The sequence below is a fragment of the Sorex fumeus genome, unplaced genomic scaffold (genome assembly GCF_029834395.1).
Source record: "Sorex fumeus unplaced genomic scaffold, SorFum_2.1 ptg000024l, whole genome shotgun sequence".
NCBI classification, from domain to species: domain Eukaryota; kingdom Metazoa; phylum Chordata; class Mammalia; order Eulipotyphla; family Soricidae; genus Sorex; species Sorex fumeus.
This window is the reverse complement of record NW_026606081.1, coordinates 51,139,354-51,161,984: the sequence shown is the minus strand read 5'-3', so window position 1 is coordinate 51,161,984 and position 22,631 is coordinate 51,139,354. Positions and strand designations below refer to the sequence as shown.

The 22,631-nt window shown below is 58.5% G+C and overlaps 2 protein-coding genes across 3 annotated transcripts in view; both read right to left on the bottom strand.

The window, feature by feature from the left end:
- The window catches only part of MSRA (methionine sulfoxide reductase A), a 243,651-nt gene that overhangs the window by 7,721 nt on the left and 213,299 nt on the right, over nucleotides 1–22,631 (bottom strand). The gene's annotated exons all lie outside the window — the stretch shown is intronic.
- Nucleotides 7,531–21,645, bottom strand: CUNH8orf74 (chromosome unknown C8orf74 homolog). Its single transcript, XM_056113901.1, has 4 exons — nucleotides 21,598–21,645; nucleotides 20,150–20,342; nucleotides 9,507–9,913; nucleotides 7,531–7,770 (listed from the first exon to the last, which is right to left on the bottom strand). Exons 1-4 carry the CDS (start codon nucleotides 21,643–21,645, stop codon nucleotides 7,531–7,533), a joined length of 888 nt encoding a protein of 295 aa, XP_055969876.1.

Here is a 22,631-nt window from a genome sequence, read left to right as displayed (position 1 = left end):
CCAGGACCCTGCCGTCATGTCTCGGTCCCCCCTCCCCGCCGTGGCCACCCTGTCGCCAGCTGGGAGCCCAGAGAGGCGGCCAGGCTGCGGAGGGTGGAGGGCGGCCCGCTGAGTGCCTTCCTGCCCGGGAGCAGCGTGGCCGGTGGCCGGGAGGATGTGGCAGCCCAGTGTTTCCTGGCTGATAAGCCGCCCCGCCCGCGCTGCGGCCGCCCACCTCAGCCGGGGGATAAGCTCCACGGGGGAAAATCACTTCTCCAGATTAGCTCCTGCGGCCGCCACAGGAAACGGGACTGGGGCCCGGCACCCCCGGCTCTCGGCCGGCCTGTCTCGGGCAGTCCGGGTCCCAGGAGAGCAGGAGGCTCCCGGCTGCCAAGTGGCCAGGGCCGGAAGGCCGGGACCTCTACTCCAGCGGTTGGGCGGGCGCCGGGTGGGGCGCGTGGGCCGTCGCCGAGTCTCGAGCCCCATCTGGGACCATCCTCCCAGCACCCGGGGGCGTGAGGGGCCTGGCCACCACCACGCCCTCTCCCCTTCCTCCTCTGGACTCCTCTCCAGGGAGGAAGACCCCCCTCTCCAGCCTCAGCACAAGGGCTCCTGGGAGCCATCCTGCCCGGCCCCCCAAATGACTTTTCCACATGGGGGCAAAATTGGGGCCTGGAGCGTTCTAGCAGGTTCTCGGGCACTGCTGACACTGCTAGGCGGGGCCGGCCTCAAAGGCAATAGGCTCAGCCGAACTCTGCAAGGGACACTCTAATGCCTGCTGCCCACCCACCCCCTGGACCTGCCTCAGGCCCCGGTTCTGGGCACAGCCCATCTCCACTGCCGAATGCACTTCCCAGTGCTCCCTCGAAGGGCTCCTGCTCAGGCGCCAGCTGGACGCTCCTTTCTGCACAGGCCCGTGCGCCCCATGTTAGCCCAGTCCCGTGAAGCAATGTGTTTTCCTGCCTTCCTCCTACCAGTCTGGGAACACCCTTATCCTCCCCCACGTGCCTGCGGCTCAGGCATTCTCTAGAAGTCGGTGCTCATTTCAGCCAGGAGCTTTCACACTTGGTCATAAGTAGAAGCCGGGGGCATAGATTGGGAGGCGTTTGGTGGGGAAATAGAAATTCCTAGTTAGTCACTGGCTGATCATTCCCACAAAAAATGGGATTTGCCGCTGGCTGGTGGTCACCCTCCACCCTGACCGGGGCTCAGGGATGAGAACTGTTTTGTAATTGTCTTCACTGAGGTGGCAGGGTGGGGTTAGGAAGAAAGTGTTGATGTGGGAGGGAGGGGTGGAGGGATGGAGGCAGGATAGAGGCAGGGATAAAGGGAGGGATGGAGGCAGGGATGAATGGGGGGATGGAGGGAGGGCTGAATGGAGGGAGGGATGGATAGATGCAGCGGTAGTTATGAATAGGTGGACGATGCTCACATGGACGGATGGATAGATGAATATGTGAATGGATGAATGGAGGAGGGTGGATGGAGGGATGAAAGGATGATGGATGAATGGGTGGACAGATGGTGGATAGTGGACAGACGGGTAGGTAGATGGATGGATGATAGCTAGATCATGTACACACACATACATATATGTATACATAATGTAGACATACACATATATAATACATATACCCAAGCACATAAACTGTATATACACAGATGTTCACACAATCCATATCCATGCCTGTATGTTACATTCTCACATTCTCACATTTACACACACACACACACACACACACACACACACACACACACGCGCGTACGTGCTTGGGCTTCCCAAGGCCTGTAATTGGAGCCTGGGGTCTCTAACTCCCCTGGAGGCCTAGCTACTGCAGTGGCCAGCCAGCCCTGGATCAAAATTGCCTAGCAAAGGCTCTGTAAAGCCCCTCCTGCTCTCCTGGGCCCTCTGGGGGTGCCCAGGTGTCGAGGCAAGATGTATAGGTCATACTCTACACCAAGGGGTGGCCAACAGCCTTGCCCTCTGGTGTCTAGGAGGACCCTAGGAAGGAGGGTGCCCCCTGGGTGGTGGCTGGGGAGGGAGCAGGGGACAGAGCTGGGGTTCGGGCTGCAGGCCTGGCTGGACCCAGATGCTTCAGATCTGGTGCGTCCCAGCTGTGCTCTTGGCCTCCCTGATCCAGCCTCTGCTCTGTGAAAAAACGAGGTGTAGCGCATGACGGGGATGCAGGTCAAGTCTTAGATTGCTTATGTTTGCTTTGCTTTTTGCTTTGCACCTGCCAGGGGTCCCTGAGCCCCCCTTCCCCAGGATGGCATAGATGCCATGTGAAGGGCTGGAGGCAGCTGTGACTGTCACGATGTGACGGCTTGAGTCTCAGTTGCTCACCCCATGCCCCACTGCTCCTTGCCCAGAGCTTGCTGGCGGCAGACTTCAGGGTGCACACATGGGAGGGAGTAAGGATGAGAGTGACTGGGGTGGGGAGGATGGGGCAGGGGAGGCACCTGCTCCCCACCAGCACATGGGACACCCCCACCGGACTTGGTCTCCCCTGGATTTGGGGGACTCACTGCAGCTGGTGGGTGAGGGGCAAAGTTTCTGTAAAGGCCCTCCTGCTCTCCTGGGCCCTCCAGGGGTGGCCAGGTATTGAGGGCGGGTGTGCTTTGCTCTGTGACCCTGAGATTTGAGGAACCCAGTATCCAGCCCCATTGGAGCAAGGCGTTTGCTCTGAGTCTTGGGGTGGGAGAGTGGCCGCATGGGGGAGGAGGAGTGGTGGGCAAAGGCCAGGGCAGGAATGGGTGAATGGCCCTGGTAATTCTGCACATACCTGCCTCCCCCCATCTGACTATTCTGAAACAATGTGGCCGATCCTGGTGGCACAGCCAGTGACTCTCTGCCCATCTCTTCAAATCTGCACCCCTCTGGCTAGTAGAGCGCCCTAGGCCCCAGGTGTCCAGTAGGAAATCCACTCTGCTGTGAGGGGCCCAGGCAGAGGCCCGTGGACCCAGATCCGGTCACAGGAGCACTAGCATCCACCCTGGGTCCAGCTCTTTCAGCCCCCGTCCTAGCCCCCACAAACCCCAGCCTGTGCTGAAAGCTAGGCTGAAGCCCTAAGGGTTGGGAGCGGCAGAGAAAGAAGACAGGACTCAGGCTGGTCTTCAAGCCCACTCCTCTTCTGCGGCCTCTGGGGGTCCCCTGCTGCCCGTCTGAGGTGAAGCAGGGTGAACCCTTCCGTGGGTGGGGCTCCTCCAGGTGCCCGCCTGCATCTCTCCCATGAGCATGTGTGCTATGTGCTGGTATCTGGACCGGACCCTGGCCGGGAGCAGGACATCTTGGCCACACCTGGGGACAAGCTGCTGGAGAACGTGGGGGGACAACTCTGGGCAGATGTTTCTGTTGCTGTGCCGGAATCAGAGGCCACTAGACTGGGAGGTGGGTACCGGGGGTCCTGGAGGGTGTGAACCTTTGGGAGGACTGTCCAGTGCCAGGCTGCTGTGTCTGCACTCATGAAAGCTGGGGTTCATACCGGACTGTGAGCCCCCCAACCAGCAACGCCCTGGCTCCGAGTGTCCTCCAGACACCACTGATGACCGAGTGTGGCTCCCGAGAGAGGCTTCTGGTAGGAGGCTGGAGCCCCTGAGTGGTTCACAGAAAGAGCAGGGGCATGTTGTTTTTTTCCTGGAAGGAAACACCCATGGGAAGTTTTGAACATTGGTGCTTCTCCTGCAGTGGGATTCCGGATTCTCTCAATCAATCCTAAACCAAAAGGGGAAAAAACACCTCCTGAGCCCCACTTCCAGGGGCCGGAGCCTAAAAAGCATGGCTGAAGGGGCAGAAATTATGTTTTTTTTTGGGGGGGGTAGTCCAAGTCTTGGGTCCTTGACTGGGAGTCACAGATTCACATTCTTGAAATGTTGGGGCGGGGAATGTCGCAGAAAGGACACGGGGTGACTTTGCTCCTCCAGATATCCCAAACATCTGGCATTGGGAATGACCTCTCTCACTCAACCTCGAGTAGGTATGAAGGAACTTTCCAGAAGATTCTAGCAGGGCCTGAGTTCCAGGAGGATGTGTCACAAGTCCAGTGTACTAATAGAATGTCAGTGGCTGACAGTGCTTTCGAGGTGGAGCTGTGAAAGGAAGGGGGCCGCTGACAGCAAATAGTTTCCCTCGGACAGTAGCCACTGGGGTCCCCTAGAATCTGGACCGTCACGGGGCACACCCAGGAGTGCAGAGGGAGGCCGTGGGAGCAAGGCAGGAGCACCAGCTAGAGGGAAGGCGCGCTGTTGGCGTCTGCCCTGACTTCACTCCCTGCTCCCTTGAGCAATCCTCCACCTGTCTCGCCTCAGTTTCCTCATCCGCAGCGGGGAGTGGTCCCACCTGCCTGGCTCCCTGACCTCAGTCAGATCGTGGGTGTGTCGCACTGACTCAAGCCTCCTGCAAGGGTGGAGCTGCTGCAGGGGCCCGGTGTGAAGCAGCAGCTTCTCAACCCCTCCGCTCCCGGCTCTGCCGGGACTTCTCTCTGCGCTTATCTTCCTTATCCCAGGCAGGAATCGCTGCTGCGGGCTCCCCTCTTACAGCCCAGGGAACCCTGCCAAAGCCGCCTAGAAATAACCCTGCACGCACCCCTGAGCTGCGGGCAAAGCGGTGGGGTGAGAACGAAATACGACGATTGGCCTAGCTGAGTCACGTGGTCACTTTGCCCGGTCCAATCCGCGCGGTTGAGAGCAGTGAAGGGCTCTGATTGGTCCACTCGGAGGAATGAGCTCATCCTTTGTGATGGGAGGGAGGCTCTGGGACCACACACTGGCTTGCTCCCAGCAGGAGCTGGGAAATAGGCAAAGCTAACTGCCCATTGGGTGCAGGGCTGTTGGCGGAGGTGCCAGGGGCCTGCAAGGGGACATTTGTATTTCCTTTTATTAAAAAGTTCTTATTCCACCTGTTTTCACTTTGTAACCGACCCACCAAGCCCTACACACTGCAGGTGTACATGCCATGGCTGCATTTGCATGTATTGCAAAACGCTGAGCACAGGAAATTTAGTTTCCATCGATCACCTCACTTAGTTACACTTTGTTTGCCTTGTGCTGGGAACTTTGAAGGTTTGCTGAGCTCCGAAGAGCCCCGGGCGCCAGGTAGGTCCTTCCTGTATGTGTGGGCTGCGCCCTTATTAGCTAATCCTCTTCGCAGCCTCCTTCCTCCAGCCTCTGTTCCCCTCCCACATCTTGCCGCCCGGCCTCAAGCCTTTTTGCACCAGTCGTTCCCACCAGTTACTTCTCATAGCCGCACCCTTGGCTTCCGGACTGAGAGGCCGGCTGGCAATCTGACCGGCTCTGGGCTCCGGCCGCTCCGCCCCTTCCTGCTTTCCCACAAGCACCCAGGTCCCTGCACCTGCTCCTGCGCCTGTGCCTCCAGACTGTCTCTCCTTCCCAATACTCCTCCTCCTCCTCCTCCTCGTCGGTCACATCTGTCACCCTTGAGCAGAGTCACCCGGTGACTCTCCATGCCCTTCTGTCATCAGTGTTGGTCTCTCTTGTACCCTGTGGGCAGCGTAGCCTGTAGGTGGTGTCCGGGACTCATTTCAGGCCCCATATGTGTCTTTGACAAGACCGATTCCAGTGTCTGTGGGGAAGACCCCAGATACGTTCCTTCAGATGCCGTGTGATGAGGACACGGGCCCGAGTTTGGCTGCAGTATAGGCTGTGTCCAACCCTTATGGCTCAGGGCGGGCTTCTCCAGAGTGACTGGTCCTGGTGCTTCGTGGGGTCTGGTGTGAAGAACTGAGAAGTCCCAGAGGAATAAACGAGACCATATGGGGTGCTCCCGGGGGTGCTTGTAGGACCATATGTGCCAAGGATGGACCTGAGCCTCCAGCAAATGAAGCAAGTGCTCGGACCCTCTGAGCTCTCTCTACCCTCCCGCCCCCCTCCCGCCAGCATCTTTTAACTGTGGGTGATGTACTTTCCCCAAACCCACAGCTTCTGCACAGGGAAACTGGGAAGAGATGAATGTGTTTGGAATCTCCATCAAATCAGACCAGTGGCACACACATATGTCAGCATGGCGGCCACCGGGACCCTGGATCCATGGCGCTGCTCGAGCAGGTGTGTGTGTGTGTGTGTGTGTGTGTGTGCGCGTGCATGTCTGTGCATGTGTGTGTGTTTACAGGGCTCGCATTGCTATGGTGCTGGGCCTGTGTTTCCGCTGAGCTCTGGCCAGTCCTATGTCTATTTCTTTAATTTTGGTTTTATGTTTTGGCCCACACATGGTTGTTCTGGGGGAGGATAGGACATATGGTGTGGGGATTGAACCGGGGCCCACCACATGCAAAGACAGCGCCTTCCCCTGTGCTCTGTCTGGCCCCCAGTCCCCTTGGGGGTGGTGGTCTTCAGGGAGACCGTCTGCAGGCAGGCAGGCTCATCCCTACTCGCTCCTATGTGCTGACAGCCGGGGGCGCTCGTGGGTGTGACCTTGTGATCTCTGGGCACAGCCTGGGGACTGGGTCACCTGGACTAGGCAGTGTCAGGCAGTGATGATGCAGACCTGTGACTGACCCCTCCCAGGCACCCCTGGGCTCCCCAGTGGGGCCCTCCCTCACCCTCTGTGCACTTCCTGGTGGGCCCCATGTGGTGAGCCACTCCTCTGCAGCCAGGCTGTTGGGCCATGCCTATGCCCCGCAGCAGGACCCTTATCTCTGCTTCCTAGGACCCCTGCCCAGCCAAGTCTGATGCACTTGGTGGAGCACCAAGGACCCTTGATGGTGCAGTGGCTTGCAGCTGAATGCATCCCCCGATGAAACTGGGGGACAGGGCTGTCCCTGAGCCCTCAGCTGGCTGGTCTAACCCTCCTCCGCCTCCTTACAGGATTCAGCCTGGAGATCAGAACGCCTCATGCCTCATGTTCACCACCAGAGCCACTGTCGGGGCAGAGACTTGCAGCTGACCCGGGCTTCATCCCCAATACCACATAGGGTCTCCCAAGCCTTGTCAGGAGCAAACCCCAAGCACAGAACTAGGAGTCAAGCTCGACCACCACAAACCAAACCAAAAAATAAGAAGGCATGATTGGGCCAGAGAGATAGTCCAGGGCTTAAGGCACTTGCCTTCCATCACACTTCCTGGCACCACACCTGGTCCCCCCAGAGACTTCAGGTGTGAGCCTGGAGCACAGCTGGGCTTCCCCTCCACCTCAGTGACCCAGTCAGTCATTCAGTCCCCTCCACTGCACGTTCTTGGCATCTGAAACCAGCTCATCTTCCCGCCCTTCTGACTGGGGTCAGGCGAGACCAGCCAAGTTCTAGGTGTAGGGGTCCACCCTGGAGGGGCCACAGAAGGCCTGTGGTGGCTCTCCTCACTGCCCAGGGGTCAGACTCGGCCAGATGCGGCCTTCTCCTGCTGCCCTGGGGCTGACCGCTCCCTCAGGTGTCTGGATAGCGACAGGGCTTCCAGTAGGAAGGATGAGACGGGCCAGTGCGTATGGTCAGCTTTGATGGCAGCCAGACACTGAGCCAGCTTCGTTGCCCCCTCCCGGCTGCACCTGGACGCAGGTCCCCCAGCCCTGCTGCCCTGGCTGACTGTGCCTGGACATAGGACCTTCTACTTCTTGCCTTTGTTCTGTTTCCCCCGCTTTGGGGTTCTGCTCAGCTTCAGAGGCAGGTCGGGGCTGTGCTGGCCGGGGATTAAGAGCAGGCTGGGCACAGGCTCGTTGAGACTCAGGATTTTCTTCTGTAGCTTCAGGTCCAGGATCTCGAAGGTGACCTGGATCTCCTGCTCCAGAAGTTGCTTCAAATGCTCCACCTGCACGTGGACAACCTCACTGACCAGGGTCTTGAGGTCCTGGAGGGGGCAGAGGGGGACGCTGAGCCGAGGTGGAAGGTGAGAGCAATGAGCAGACAGACCAGTCCAGTTCTCTATCAACCCGCCCCCCTCTGGCCCCCGGGCTGTGATGGAGCTCGGCCCCCCGCAGCACCCTACAGTTGAGCCCCTCCTCCCCAGCAGGCCACCCCGGCCTCCCTCCTCACCCCCTGGACCCTTTTCCTACCATTTTGGGGCTCCAGTAACTGCTTCCATCCTTCTCCCCAATGGTTAACGACGTTGGTGCGTATGGTCAGCTTTGATGGCAGCCAGACACTGCCAATGACGTTGGTCGTTAACCATTGGGGTGCAGCATTTATAACTAATCCGCTTCTGGGCCTTAAACCAGCTGCCGCTGACCCACTTTCTGGCCAATGCAGGTTCCATTTGGAGATCTCCCACCCCCATTCTCGGGCACTCATGCCTCTAGGCTCCCCCGGGGCAGCCGTGTTGGAGAGCACAGGAAATGGCTGAGCCAGTGCCCAGGTGCTCGCAAGTCAGCCGCAGAAGGCTGGAAACTCCGTCCCGTGGCTGTGCTCTCTCCACGGCCACCAGAGCCCTGACCTCATCCTTGGATCTCTGCCCCTCTGGGTCCCCAGGCTAGTGACAAACAGCTGGAGGGCCTTGCTCGTCTCAACGTTCTTTTTTTTTTTCTTGTGGTGGTGGAGGGGTGGGCGTTGAACCACACCAGCAATGCTCAGGGGTTGCTCCTGGCTCTCCACTCAGAAATCACTCCTGGCAGTGCTCGGGGGACCGAATGGGATGCCGGGGATCAAGCCCAGGCAGCTGCATTGCCAGGCCAGTGCCCTCCTGTGCAGCATACCGCTCCAGGCCCGCTGCTCGTCCTGACATTCTTGCAGGACGCTCTTTAGAGAGCTCATCAGTCACCCTGAAAGTGCCACCCGAGTCTGACGTTTGTCCCAGATATGCTCTGGCTGTTTTCATCTGATGATGAGCTCCCTGAAATCCGTATGGCAGGGGGAGGGGTATGTGGCGGGGGTCATTGTCCCAGAGGTGGCAGCATGTTTGACACTAGCACCTGCTCTCAGCTCAGACCCCTGGGGCACACCCTGGGGGCATGCAGTAGCCTGCTGCCCCCAGAAACATTGGTTGCTGTAATGAGGCCTGGGGAGGGGATGCGGAAAGGTTATGGGGGTGCGCAGGGGCTGCTCATGGTGTGTCCTGGGGGTGTCCCTTGGGGCCCCCGGCAGTGCCCTGTGGTGTTGCCGTCTGCCTTCCAGGCTCATGCACTGGCCCTCTGGGCTCATCGCTGACTCAGATTCTGCTCCAGCCATGAGCCACCGTCTGTCCACCTCATCACCATGTCCACCAACTGTCCCCAAACCTGGCTTCCTCCTCTCCTCTGCGCTCTGCAGGACAGGACACTGGACCCCCGACAGCAAGGGGCGCTTCCAGGCCTGGGCGCCCTCCTGCCCCTTTTGGGGGGCCCGTCACCAGCCAGGGTCTCAGGGAAAACAACATGGACTTGGGGTTCAGGCCAGCCTCAGTCCAGATTCTAATTCCAACTTGGTGACCATGGATGAGGGTCCACTTCCCAGGGGGACGGGAGTGCTGCCTATGTAGGGGCTTCCCGGAATGTGTAGGCAGAATCCACGGGCACTCAGCCTGCCGCCGCCGCCACCCTTACCACCCACGGGTGCTGGCTCGAGCCCATCCGGGCCCTGGTCAGGGAAGGCTGGCATGTGGGGAGAGCCCACCTCTGAGCAGAGCTGTTGGCCTGGGCGCTGTGCCAGCTCCCCCGAGAAGACCTTCCGCAGCAGCTGCTCCTTCTCTAGCCTCAGCATCTCCTGCTGCACCAGCACGTCTGCCCGCTTCTGCAGCTCGGCCAGCGCCAGCTCGGCCAGGCGCTGCTCGTGCTGCCACACGGCCAGGTCGGTGCCCTGCGCCAGGGCCAGGGGCTGGGGCGGCGCGCACACCTCCACCTGCTCCACTCTCAGGTTCACGTCCTGGGCCCGGCTCAGCACGTACTGGTAGAGGTTGTAGTGGCGGATGTACGTGTTGTGGGTGTAATCGCACAGGGCCAGCAGGCGGCTCGTGCTGAACTGGCCTTGGTAGTCCTGGAGCTTCTTCCCCAGAAGCGTCAGAGCCTCGGTGACAGAGTGGCCTGTGGGCACAGGGGGACCAGCTGGGGGTGGACAGGACCAGAGAAGACTCCAGAGCTGATGGAGTTGGGCACAGACCCAGGCCCATCTACCGCGACTCTGCCCCCCTTTAAGAGCTGGAGAACGCCTCAAGCCTTCCTCTCCACGACAGCTTGGAAGCACAGTCACTGCCGTCTTGGCTGTGCTGTCACTGGCTTTACATGTATTTTGTCTTTTAATTCTAGTTGGAAGGAATTTTTTTTCTGGCTCTTTGGGTCACACCCAGTGATGCTCAGGGGTTACTCCTGGCTCTGCACTCAGGGATGATTCCTGGTGGTGCTCGGAGGACCATATGGGATGCTGGGAATCGACCCTGGGTTGGCTGTGTGCAAGGCAAATGCCCTCCCTGCTGTGCTATCCTTCCGACCCCTGGAGCCTTTTCAGATTCAGATCCTTTGGGAAGGGTTCATCCATCTATCCATCTCCCTCCCTCCCTCCCTCCTTCCCTCTCTCCGTCCCTCCCTCTCTACCCTTCCTTCCTTCCTTCCTTCCTTCCTTCCTTCCTTCCTTCTTTCCTTCCTTCCTTCCTTCCTCCATCTTTCTCTCTATCCACCATTATTCCTGCCATCCACCCATCCACCATCCTTCCACTCATCTGTCCACTCAGTATGCCTGGATCAATATGCCCACCTTTCTCGGGTGCGTATTGATTCCCTGCATCTATGCTCGCCACCAGCCTTGCTGGGCTAAGGCTTCAAGTGTTCCCAGATGAGGCCCACAGCAGCTGTGGCCATCATGGGTCAGAGCTGGGAGGGGGCGTGCTTGGCCGAGGGCTGGGAGCCTGCTGGGCGCCGGGTCTCTGAGGCAGAGGGGGGCCTTTCAGATGAGCCAGTGTGAGGGCAGAGGGCAGAAGACAAACGCACAGTGGGATAGGAACAAGGCAGGATTTGCTGCTGCTGGCCCAGAGAAGGGCGTGTGGGGGCAGGGGGGGCCTGGGCCACTGCAGAGGGGTGATGCGGCCTGAGAGAGGGTGGATGGAGGAGCAGCTGTGAGCACTGCCCTCAGAGCTGGAGCTCAGGGTCCCACTGGGGCCCCGTCTGCGCCCTGCGCCATGGAGGTGAAACTTGTGCACGCGTAGTTTCCCCACAGTGGCGCTACACCCAGAAATAGTCACATCTACCGGTCTCAGAACTTTGTGGTGATGCGTCTAGCACCTGGGGGCCAATACTCAGCCTGCCAGAGAGCAGTGCGGGGCAGGTCTGGGTGGGCTGCTCTGTCCCGGATGCCCGAGCTTCCAGCAGGAACTCTGGAGTCTGAGGACCCCTGACTAGTCTTCAACGACTCCCCAGTTCCCCCCTGCAGTGGCACCCCTGATTTTTTTAAATTTTGAGGGGCCACACCCGATGATGCTCAGGGGCTCCTTCTGGCTCTGCACTCAGGAATGATGCCTGGCGGTGCTCAGGGGACCACATGGGATGCCGAGGATCGAACCCGGGTCAGCCATGTGCAAGGCAAGTGCCCTCCCTGCTGTACTATTGCTCCAGCCTGCCCCCATGACTTTGCATACTTGCCCCCCGCCCCGGGGAGCATCGCCTCCTGGGTTTCAGTCTGGAGGGGTTTTGGGTGGGTTGGCTGGCCTGGGGGGAGTGGGGGTGGGAGGCAGCTCCGTGGGCGTGGAGACCAGGAGTCAGTTACTGACCATGGAGGTTGGACTCCAGGCTGGTGGGGGGCAACTGTGTGGATTGAGGAGGGGGGTCCCAGAGCTGGCGGTCATGGAGCCAGAACTCGGGCTCTCCATGTGCCAGGTAGCCTGGCACAGAGCCAGGACTAAATTGGGATGTGGGGCCCAGACTGGGCGCCCACCTTGGTTCTGCAAGTGCCCCTGGGGACTGTCACTCACAGGGACCCTGCGGGCCAGACCTTGGGGACTTGTCTCCAGAACCCTCTTCCTCGGCCCCTCACTGACTTGAGAAGGATGGCTCAGGCGGGGGATAGTTCCCCACCTGCTCCGGCCCCGCACAAGGGAGTGACCTCATTTCAGTTGTTTCTGGGAACTTCCTCAAGCTGCCCCAGGCCCCCAGGTCCCCAGGCCAGCACCTGCACTGCCTGGAGCTCCGGGGAGGGCAGCACCCAGACCTGGTCTTCCAGAATCAGGGTGGAAAGGCACTGGGCTGGCCCTGGGAAACTGGCACCAGCAGTCCCCCAAATCCAGGTGGCTCCAACTGGGTGGGTGCCAGGGGGACCCCCTGACAAACCAGTTTGGCACCAGGGGATAAACCTGGTCAAGCTCCCGGGGAGCTACTGGGAGTGCTTCTGGAATGTTCCTGCGTCTCCGCAGGACATGGCCTGACCCCAGGGGCTGGAGGGACTCAGTCTGGTCCCTCCTGGGTTTTACAGGGGTCCCTTGGCCTTGTGGCGATGGGTGAGGTCTGGTCCCAGCACGGGGTGTGACAGGTCCTGGTTACAGAGACCAGAGGTCAAGGAGGTCACTCCCAGAGACCCGGTCAGGCTTGGCGCTTCTGCATCTCCACCCTCGGTCACCAATTCCTCAGAAGCAGAAACCTCCAAGAACAGTCTGGTTGGCCAGCCTCCAGGGATCTTTCTAGAAAGCTCCTGAAAAGTGAATGCTCTGGGTCGCCCACAATACCCTGCTTCCCGCCACAAGGGATGTTCATGCCCCTCCCTGCATCGCTGACTCATGAGGGCTGTGGAGTATCCGTCTCAGGGACATGGGGGCACTCAGGTTTTCCAAGCGCCTGCGAGCCCGGACCCCAGGCCCAAGGCTTGTAGCCCCTGAAACGTGTGGAGGTGAAGCCAGGTCCGAGGGACCAATGAGCTATGCACCTTCGGGGAGGGGGCTTTCCACTCGATTTTCAACAGTAAGAGACAGGTGTGTGTGTGTGGGGGGGGGGGGGCGGGCAGCCCAGTGGGAAGGGACAGGAACAGTCCAGCGGGAAGGTGTGTGTGAACTAAGGCTACTGTGGGCCGGGCCGGGTCACTTTAGCGTTGTGTGGGGAAAAAGGCTGTCCCAGTAGCAAGCGGGTCCTCTGGGGTCTGCCCTTACCACCATGTTGGGCTGGCGTCAGCATCAGGAACCTGTGACAAGGCTGAGGGGGCGGACGTGGCTGGGACACATCCCTGCTTTGGGAATGCTGGTGTTTGCCTAGCTGGCTCAGATGATGGGGAAGTGGACTGCCCTGTCTCCCATCTGTTGGGGTCTCTGTCTAAAGACAAACCAAGGGCCCTGCTGAAGGAGAACGGAACCCTAGGGTCGGAGAGATTTGTTGATGCCTTTACTGTCCATGTCCCAGGGTACCAGGACAGGGCGGAGCAAAGGTTGGGACAGGTGCCCTCCCACCTGCCTACCTCACAGACCCTCCACCAACACTGGACACTCAGAGCTCTGGCAGGAGGGGCTTCCTGGGGGCATGGACCCCAGTTCAATGGCGACTCTGCCTTTGGTCCCTTTCTGAACCTCTGTGGCTTCAGGGTGAGTTTAGTGGTGGCACCAACCCACTGCCCACGATTTCTGTGATTAAATCATGGAGTGGGGAGATCTCTACTGAGCACATCGTGGCTGCCAGAAGGGTGCGCTTGCACCTCCATCCCCTGACATGAAGCCTGGAGGCTGGTGGAGGGAGGTGCTTTGAGAGGGGGTCCCAGGACAGCAAGGGGGCTCAGTCTTGCAGCGTGAGGAAAGTGGCTCTGGAGCCATCTGTGATGGTGGTGACCGAGTTTACATGGCTGGCCTCTGGGGTCCTCCTGGGAGTGGGGTGTTTTCCATGAAGTGGACAGTGCCCTCAACCACCTTTGGGATGCTGTGGGGCCTCTGGACCTGTCCTCATCCTCCCAGGGGTACAAACAAGAAGCAATGCCCATTCTGCCCCAGGTGAGTCTACTCCCTCCTGCCCTGCTCTCGTGCCCACTGACAGGGGCTCCGAGGCCTCTGGCGTGCCTGCTGCCCACCGGAGGTGGGACGCACCAGGTGGCAGGTTGACCGGAATGCATCAGCGCCCGGGGCAGCCCGCCCGCTGTGGCCGGGATCCCAGGCGTGGGCTGTGAGTAAGTGCCGTGACCCAGTTAGACACCTGTGCCCAGGGACCGCCCACCAGGGACGGCCTCTCCCTGCGCTCCAGCTGCCTCAGCCACTCTGGGCCTCCAGCCTCTCAGCCTCCAGCTGCCCAGGGCAGAGCCTTGGGGGAGCACGGCAAGGGCGTGGGCACGGAGCAGGATGCGGCTGGCATCCGGGCCCAGTGAGCTCAGCTCTCCGGGGCTCGCTCCTTCCCAAGAGGGGCGAGACTCCGAGGCTGGCAGGATGCTCGCCAGGGCAGTGTGCCCGAGTCTCTGGCCTGATTCCCATCCTGCCTGGGGGTCTCTCTGGGGCCCTCCCTCACGTTCTGGCATGAGCTCTGAAGCCCCCGTACATGGGGAGCCCTGACACTCCCGGGACTCATGCTGGGACTGGACCGGGTGAGAGTCTCGGAGGAGGTGAGGAAGGAGGTGTGGGTGCAGGGAGGTGACTTGCGGCCTTGAGCTCTCTTCTTGGCTCCCACGGGCTGCTGGTGCAGCTGCCTGACCCAGACAAAGATGTCATAGAAACGCAGGGGGTGAAGCAGATGAGACCACGTGGAGATTTCCTCATGCCAGCGCCATCTCTTTTCATGGGGGGGGCGGTGGGGGGAGAAGGAGGGGGAAAGGGGGAAGGGTGTTGGGCTGTGGGGTTGCACCCAAAGGTGCTCAGGGCTCAGGGGATCATATTCAGTGCTGGGGGTGAATTCAGGGCTGGCCGCAGGCAGGCAAGCACCTTCCCCCTCCCCACTGTACCATATTTTTGTAGAAGAAAAGGGTGTCGGGGGGGACACAAGGGACCCCCAAGTGAGGTGGGCGGGAAGGCGGCAGCACATCTGAGAGGAGCTGCCTAGCTACTGGGGTTGGGGTTCGCAGCCGAGCTGACCCCTGTGCTCGGGAAGCATCTCAGCACCCACAACAACCATTTCCCCTGGAAACACTCTCCCAAGACCTCAGGCAGTGATCCTGGAAACTTCCACCATCCACCTGCAAAGAGGCTGCCCCTCTCCAGGGGGTCGGTCCACAGAGAGGGGTGTCAGGTTTAGGCTGGGTGAAACCTCACTTTACACTCAGCTAGTATTGAGGTCTGGACGGGGGTGGGTGGGTGTGGGGGGGTCCAGTGGGATGGCTGCTGCGGTGACATTTCCTGGAGAAGCAGGAGTGGAACCAGCACTGGGATATACCCCAGTGTCCCTGGCCTCCTTGCGGCTCCAGGGATGGTCACTCTAGCCCCAGGGTGTGGGGCCCAGACTGCAGTTGTTGGAGGTGAGCGAGCCCTGCGACACCCCCATCCTCACACCCTCAAGCCTGAGCTCACAGTGGCAGTCAGAGATGGGGCCAAGGTCTCTAGGACAATCCCTGTAGTTCCTTGACCCAGAAGAGACTCAGTCCCCCACTCCCTCCCCTCCCCCACCACTGCTGAGTGCCCTGTGCTGCTCCCTCTGATCTCCCGGAGCCATTGGGAGTGGTCTGGAAACTGCCTGCTTCCTGCTCTCAGGCTGCCCCGTGTCCAACAGGACGTCTCTCTTAGCTTGGCACAGTGGACAGAAGCTGCCCAGGACCTCCCAGAGGCTGGCATTCATTAATGGATCTATTAAATTCAACCATCCATTTATTTCTTTATTCATCTATTAATTAATCCATGCCCCCATTCAATTGGTCATTCAATTGTTCACTCATCCATCTATTCATTGATTCGTGTATGTCCAACATCTACTCCTTTGTTTATTCACCCATTCACCCACTGTTCATCCATTCATTCATGTGCTTGTCCTTTCATTTGGCTGTTCATCCACTCATTCATCCATCCACTCATTCATCTATCCATTAATTTGTCTGTGTATTTATTCAACCATCCACTTATTTATTCTTCCATTCATCCATCCATCTGCCCATCCATCGACCATCCATCATCCATCCACCTGCCCATCCACCCATTTTTCATCCAACATCCACAATCCATCCATCATCCATCATCCATCTACCTACCATCCATTCATCCATCCATCCACTCATCATCCATCATTCATCCATCCACCATTATCCAGCTACCCACATCCATCATTCATCCATTCATTATCCATCATTCACCATCCATCCACCCATCATCCATCATCATCCATCCACTATCATCCAAACACCATCCATCCATCCATCCATCCATCCATCATCCATTCACCATCTATCATCCATCCATCATCCATCATCCATCCACCATCATCCCTCCATCATACATCCGTCTGGCCGCTGGCCTGAAAGGGACTGCACTGCACTCGGCTTTGAGTCTGTGGCACTCTGAACTTCCCTGCAGTGGCTTCTGTGTTCAGCATGTTAACTTTGACTTACCCTCAGAGGGGCCACCCTTGCACTCCTACTTGATGTCTGGACCAGCCGTTAGATTTGGGATGATGGTGAGGTGAGAAGGTGATCTTGGAAACTGGGCAACCCAGAAATGAGATTGCAATGTGCCAGAAAGACTGCAGAGTGGTTAGGGCGCATGCCTGGCTTGTGGCTCATCCCAGTTTGATCCCCAGCACCACATTCCCCACCACCACCCTCCTCAGCATCGATGGCACTGCCGCCCTGGCCTCAGGACCCCCACATGGCAGGCCTAGGTAGGCTGCATACTTCGGCCCTGGCATTGAACTGCCAGCCCAGTTGGCAAATAGGGTGGATTTGTTGGGATGACTGGACCTGCATGTATTCCCATGCAGAATGGGGCAATGTTGTGGATTTCAGTGGCCTGTCTGCCCATGGTGAATCCAGGTAACTTTGATCTCATGAGCATCTATCGTAAAGGTGGCAGTAGGTTGTAGAAAGAGGAGCACCACCATCAGGAAAGGGGAGGTGATCAAATCCCAGACTCAGTCTGACTGATCAAGCCATGGGTTGTGTTATGTTTGGATCTGAGTGCTGTTTTTTTGTCACAACAGGGATAAGCACTCGAATAACCAGAAAGGCCACAAAAAAGGTCATTCCTGGTGGAGAGGCGGGTGTGAGGGGAGCATAGGATCTATCAAAGGACCGTTACCCATAGCACATAAGAAACACAGAAAGACAACACCAGGCTGAGGAGATTGTACAGTGGGGTGGGCACTTGCTGTGCAAGCAAGCGAGCACACTTCCATCCCCAACACCCTCTACGGTCCCTCAAGCCCACCAGGAGTGATCCCTGATTATAAAGCTAGGAGTAAGCCAAGCGCCACTGAGCGTGACCCAAAAATCAAAAAGCAAAGCGAAAAAACTGGAAAAAGGGTACAGAACTCTGGATACTGCAGAGGGTGTCATGGTGAGGAGGCATGTGGCAAGTTTCTGTACTTTCAGAGAAACGAAAATGAAACCACACACTTTGGCATACACACACGTAGTCAGACACACACACACTCAAACAGTCACATACATACTCTCATATACTCATAGATATCTACACTCACACTCATAAGAGTGCATACATGCACTCATACACATACTCAACACACCTGCACTCACACACATACACAACTCGCATACACATATGCACACACTCATATATGCACACAAACTCACACATACATCCCCCACACATACATACACACAGTCACACACACATATTCTCACACATTCATGCATATGCACACACACATGCACACACATGCACATGCACACATACACACAGTCACACATGCACACACATATTCTCACACACTTGCACACACACATGCATACACACATACATACATGCACACACATACACATATGCATACACATGTACACATACACATGCACAAACACATGCACATACATTCACACACATGCACACACATATGCATACACACTCACGCTCATGCACACACATGCATACACATACACACATAAAATCACACACATACCCTCTCACACACATATGCACACACTCACACACATGCACACTTACATACTTACACACACATGCACACATATACACACATGCACACCCACATACTCACACACACATTCACCCCCCTCCCAGCAGTGAGTTCCTTGCATGGCTGTCACAGCAGGACAGTCGGGCGCTTGGCCCCTGTGGGCTAGAGTGGTGGCAGTAGGCCTCTGACCAGACCTGTGCACTGCCCATGGGAATCCCGTGGTCCCTCCCCATCACACAGCAGGACACTCTGGAGCTGCATATGCATATCCTTGCGAAAATCTACAGGGAGGGCTAGTGCCACTTTCATGCTCGGCATCAGACAGTGCACAGGCTTGGGCGCCGGCAACCACACAGCAGGAAGATGGGAGATCCAGGAGAGCGCCCCAGGCAAGAGCTGTGTTTGGGGGTCCAGCTCGCTCACTCCTGGAAAGGCAAGCATGCGAACAGGATGGACGGGGGCACCCGGAGCACGGAGAGGGCTCTAGGGACACGACCACACACGAGGGTGCAGAAAGGGTTGTCTCCACAGCTTCTGCGTGGCTTTGCTGTGACCCTCAAACGGCCCTAAAAGGAAGAGCCCAGTAGGAAACGCGGTGGCCCCTGCCGCGAACAGGGGAGCAGAGGGGAAGGTTCCCAAGTACGAGGCAGAGACCACAAGGGCCACGACCCACCCGCATGTGGGACGGCATCGGGGAAGAACCCCCCCCCCCGCGTGGTGGATGAACCCACGGGCTTGAAAAGGCCACGAGTGGGATGGGAGGAGTTACTTGCAGACAGTATGCTTGGTTCGAGGCTGACATCCAGAGCGTTAGAGAAAGTCAGTAGCAAACCTCACCCGGTCCAGATGGCAGGGGGCAGTAGGGACACGACCGGCTGGTGTGTGACACGGCTGAGCTTTCCTATTCTCTATGGATGTGCCTGCCCAGAGGCTGCGGGAGAGAGGGCAGTTGTGTGTGTGGCGGGGGGTAGCGGGCGGGAGGTGCTCCATCCCTGTTGGCAGTGATGCTAGCCACCTGGGAAAGTGTGGAGGGCTCTTCAGAAACAAAAACCAGCCCCAGAGCTGCATCCAGCAAACCCGCTCAGGGTCCAGGGCGTTCTTGCACCCCTGTGTTGCAGCCTGGCGGGAGCAGCTCCTTCTCCACTGATGGGTGAGTGAAAGACAGTGGCCAGGGTGCCTGCCCTGCGGACATGTGCATGACTATGGGCGAAGAGAAGCCAGAAAGACCGGGCAGCCTCACTTAACGCAGAATTCGAAGAGCGTGGAAGGGGTGGGCAGAGGGGCCAGGACACTCTCTGCTCAGTGGACAAACGTGACAAACTGTGGTGCAGTTCCACCTGAGCAGAGTCAAGGTCAGGCACTGCACAGGCAGGAGGGCGTCGAGGCCCTGATGGACCCCCTTCTCTGGCTCATTCCCTTGTGAATGCTTGCTCACCCCCAGTCTACACCCAGGGCTCCCCTTGGGGGACAGGTGGGGTCCCATGCGTGCTCATGCCCTGGCATCTCTCCATGAGCTATGTTCGTGCCTGCATCCAGGGTTTCTGTGCTCGGCGCTGATGGGAAGGAACTGTGTCCCTCAGGGGATGTTCCCTGTCCTGTCCATCTGGGATACACTCCTGGAAGATTCAGGCAGGAATCTGCCTGATCTTCCCGGGACCTTGGTTCTCGGAGTGTCCTTTTCATTGGTCACCGAGGCCCAGGGCTGTGCCCACCAGGCCCCTTCCCTGCCAAGGGAACCTCTTGCTCTTGCTCAGCCCTTGAAAGCACAAACAGCCGAGTTGGCCAAGACCTGCCCTTCTGGGGCCATGTGGTGGTCACTTGAGTTACTCTGCTTGTGGCCTCTTGGGCGCATTTGCACTCAGCCCCGGGAGGAGAATGTGAACACTTGTCCTTGTGCTGCGGAGGGGACGCGGGGGCTGTGGTTTCGGGGAGAGCTGGGACCCGCAGAGACTTCCCTCCCGGAGCTCAGCCTGACTCCCCCGCAACTCCTTGCACACAGTGGACAAACCCTGATAGGACACTGCCCTCGGCCTAAGGTGCCTGGGAGGGACCCATCTGATTTTGTTGTCGTTGTTTTGTTTTTTGGGGGGTTACCCCTAGTGGTGCTCAGGGCGGGGTCCTGGCAGGTTCTGAAAACCCAGTACAGTGCCAGGGATGAAACGTGGGTCAGGCTGCGCGAGGCCGTCATCCCTACCCCTGGCTCTCGCTTCTTCCTCTGCCCCCCAGAGCTGGCATGGAGGCTAGCGCCAGGGACAGGCTGATGGGGTCCCTGGTCAGCATGGCCGCCCGTGCCCCAGCACCCCGTACCTCTGGTTTCCCTGAGCAGCTCCTCGGTGAATCTGACGACCATGGGCACCTGTGTCCACGGGAAGCCCTTGCCCACGGCGAAGGTGATGCTGTCATAGAGGAGGTCAAGAAGGATGTCCTCACGTGCCTCCTCCTGCTCGTTGGGCGCCGTCCACTGCAGCAGCCTGCGCAGGTGCTCCCGCCCCTCTGGCTTCTGCAGGGGTGGGGGTTGCGGTGAGGCCGAAGATAGGGCCAGCTCCCTGGAGAAAGCCCTTACGGGCCACTGGGGAGTGACTGGGCAGGGGGGCGTGTGGCCGGGATGGTGAGCTTGGCTCACTCTCCTGCTCTTTCCTGGAGTCGGGGCCTCCCGTGAGGCTCACCAGCCCCTCACAGCCCCAACTGATCCTGCAAGGAGGCCACCTGCCTGCCTGTCCCCCCAAACGGAAGTGGGTAATGGGCTTCCTTCTCAGCCCTGAGTTTCCCGAGAGACGCTGACCAGCTGGGGACTCCGTGTGGGAGCAGAAGGGACATGCCCTGTTTGGGGGCACTGGGGCGACTGTGTGTGTGTGTGTGTGTGTGTGTGTGTGTGTGTGGTGTGGGGGTCCACTCCTAGCACAGTGCTCAGCAGTGTTTGGAGGCCATGCCATGCCCAGGATGAACCTGGCTCCTCCTGCAGAACTTGAGCCTTGAGCTCTGCCCCACTTTATCTTACCTACAGACAAGGACCATTTCACTGGAGAGGCATCTGGCCCTTCCAGAAGGTTCTCCCACATGCCCAACAGGTGTGGGAAGAGGAGACTGTGGGGAGGACTAAGAAGAGGCACGAAGGATCTTGGTGCGTGCTCCTGCGTGCGGGAGCTGTGGTGGCCCTTGTCGCTCCCTGCACTGTTTGAGAGGGAAAGATGTGGGCAGGGGAGGGGAGGCCTGGCCTTTGCTCGGTGGCCCTGCATGTCAAGCTGGTCTGTCCCCAACACCCCACTGGTGACCCAGTTCTGGAAGGCAAGTCAGACCCTCATCACACCACAGCCCCTCCTTCCTCTAGCCCACCCACCCCTGCTCCTCACCCTCCCCAAACTCGCAGATACACGGCCACACATGGCCACACACAGGGCCACATGGACTCCTCTGTGCTCACACACATGTGCACTCCCCATACGTCCACACATCCACCGATACAGTCACACATCCACACATACTGGGTCCCACATGCATGCACATACGTGCATACCATTCCACACAAAGCTGCATGTGCACACATGTGCACGGACATGGGGCTCACATGCACACATGCACAGGGTCTTACATAGATGCACACCAATCCATAAATCTGGTCACATGTGAACAGACACAGGGTCTCACGCATGCACACACATGCACACATGTGCATCAGGCCTCACAGTGGTCCCCCGCAGACTATCCGGCCCCCAACCCGGAGGCGCAGTCTGTACCCCCAAGCCCCATATTTTCACCTGAAGTTGAAAGATTTGTTTCACACCCTGGGGTGTCAGAAGTGCCATGGCCCTAAGGGTGAGTCCTGAGGCCTGGACAGCACTGACCAGAGGCCTCGAGCCTGGGCTGGGCCTGTGGGCTTTGTGACATCATGCTCCCTGGCTAGCTCCTTCCTCTGTGTTGTCCCCTGGTGCTCAGCCCTGTCCCTCTTCCTCCTGTTCACACCTCCTGCGATGACCCACCCCCAGTCCCTCCACCCCAGCCCCCACCCTCCTCCCATCCTTAGGGCACAGCCCCTGACGTCCGTACCCTTCTCCACCCCTTGCTCAGTGTAGGAGGTGCTGGGCATTGAACCCAGACTGGCCACATGCAAGGCAAGTGCCCTACCCACTGCACTATCTCTCTGGCCCAGATCTTCCTTTTTTAGGCTGAGTAATATTCCATGGCATGGAGGGACCCTGTGTGTAGTCTATGAGCTCAGCTCGGGCGCTTTCACCTTTGGGCTCTGAGAATCAGGCAGCTATGAACAAAGGAGACCAAATCTGCAGGATGAAAAAGCCCCTCCCAGCCCCAGCCCACTGCTGTGGTCCTTTGAACCTTCTCTCTGTACGTGGTGGCTTCGGGATGGCCACGAGGGCTCAGATCACTGTCCCTGCGGCGAAGGCTGTGAGGATGAGGATGGAAACTTCTAGTCAGAGCTAAGGATTAAATGAACTTAGGTTTAAGGATCAAGGGATGACATGGCTGATAAAAAGGCCAACAGCCCCGAAGGTCACCTCTCCATGACTCTTTGGTTCTCTGTGGTTACGTGGAATCTACCGGAAACGGCCGGAGTGTGAGCACTGAGTGTGAATCCCAGCCGGACCCTTGGGGACTCCCAGGATGGTTCTCGAGGGCGGAGCTGAGGAACAGGAAGTGCCTGGGAACCTCTAAGTCCCTCCTGCCCCTTAAGCCTGCAGGTCTGTGATGGAGACGGTCTCTGTGTGGACCTAGAGAGCAGCAGAGGCCCTGCGGGAGGAGAGCAATGGTTCTAGAAGTTTCTGTGTCCTCCTTG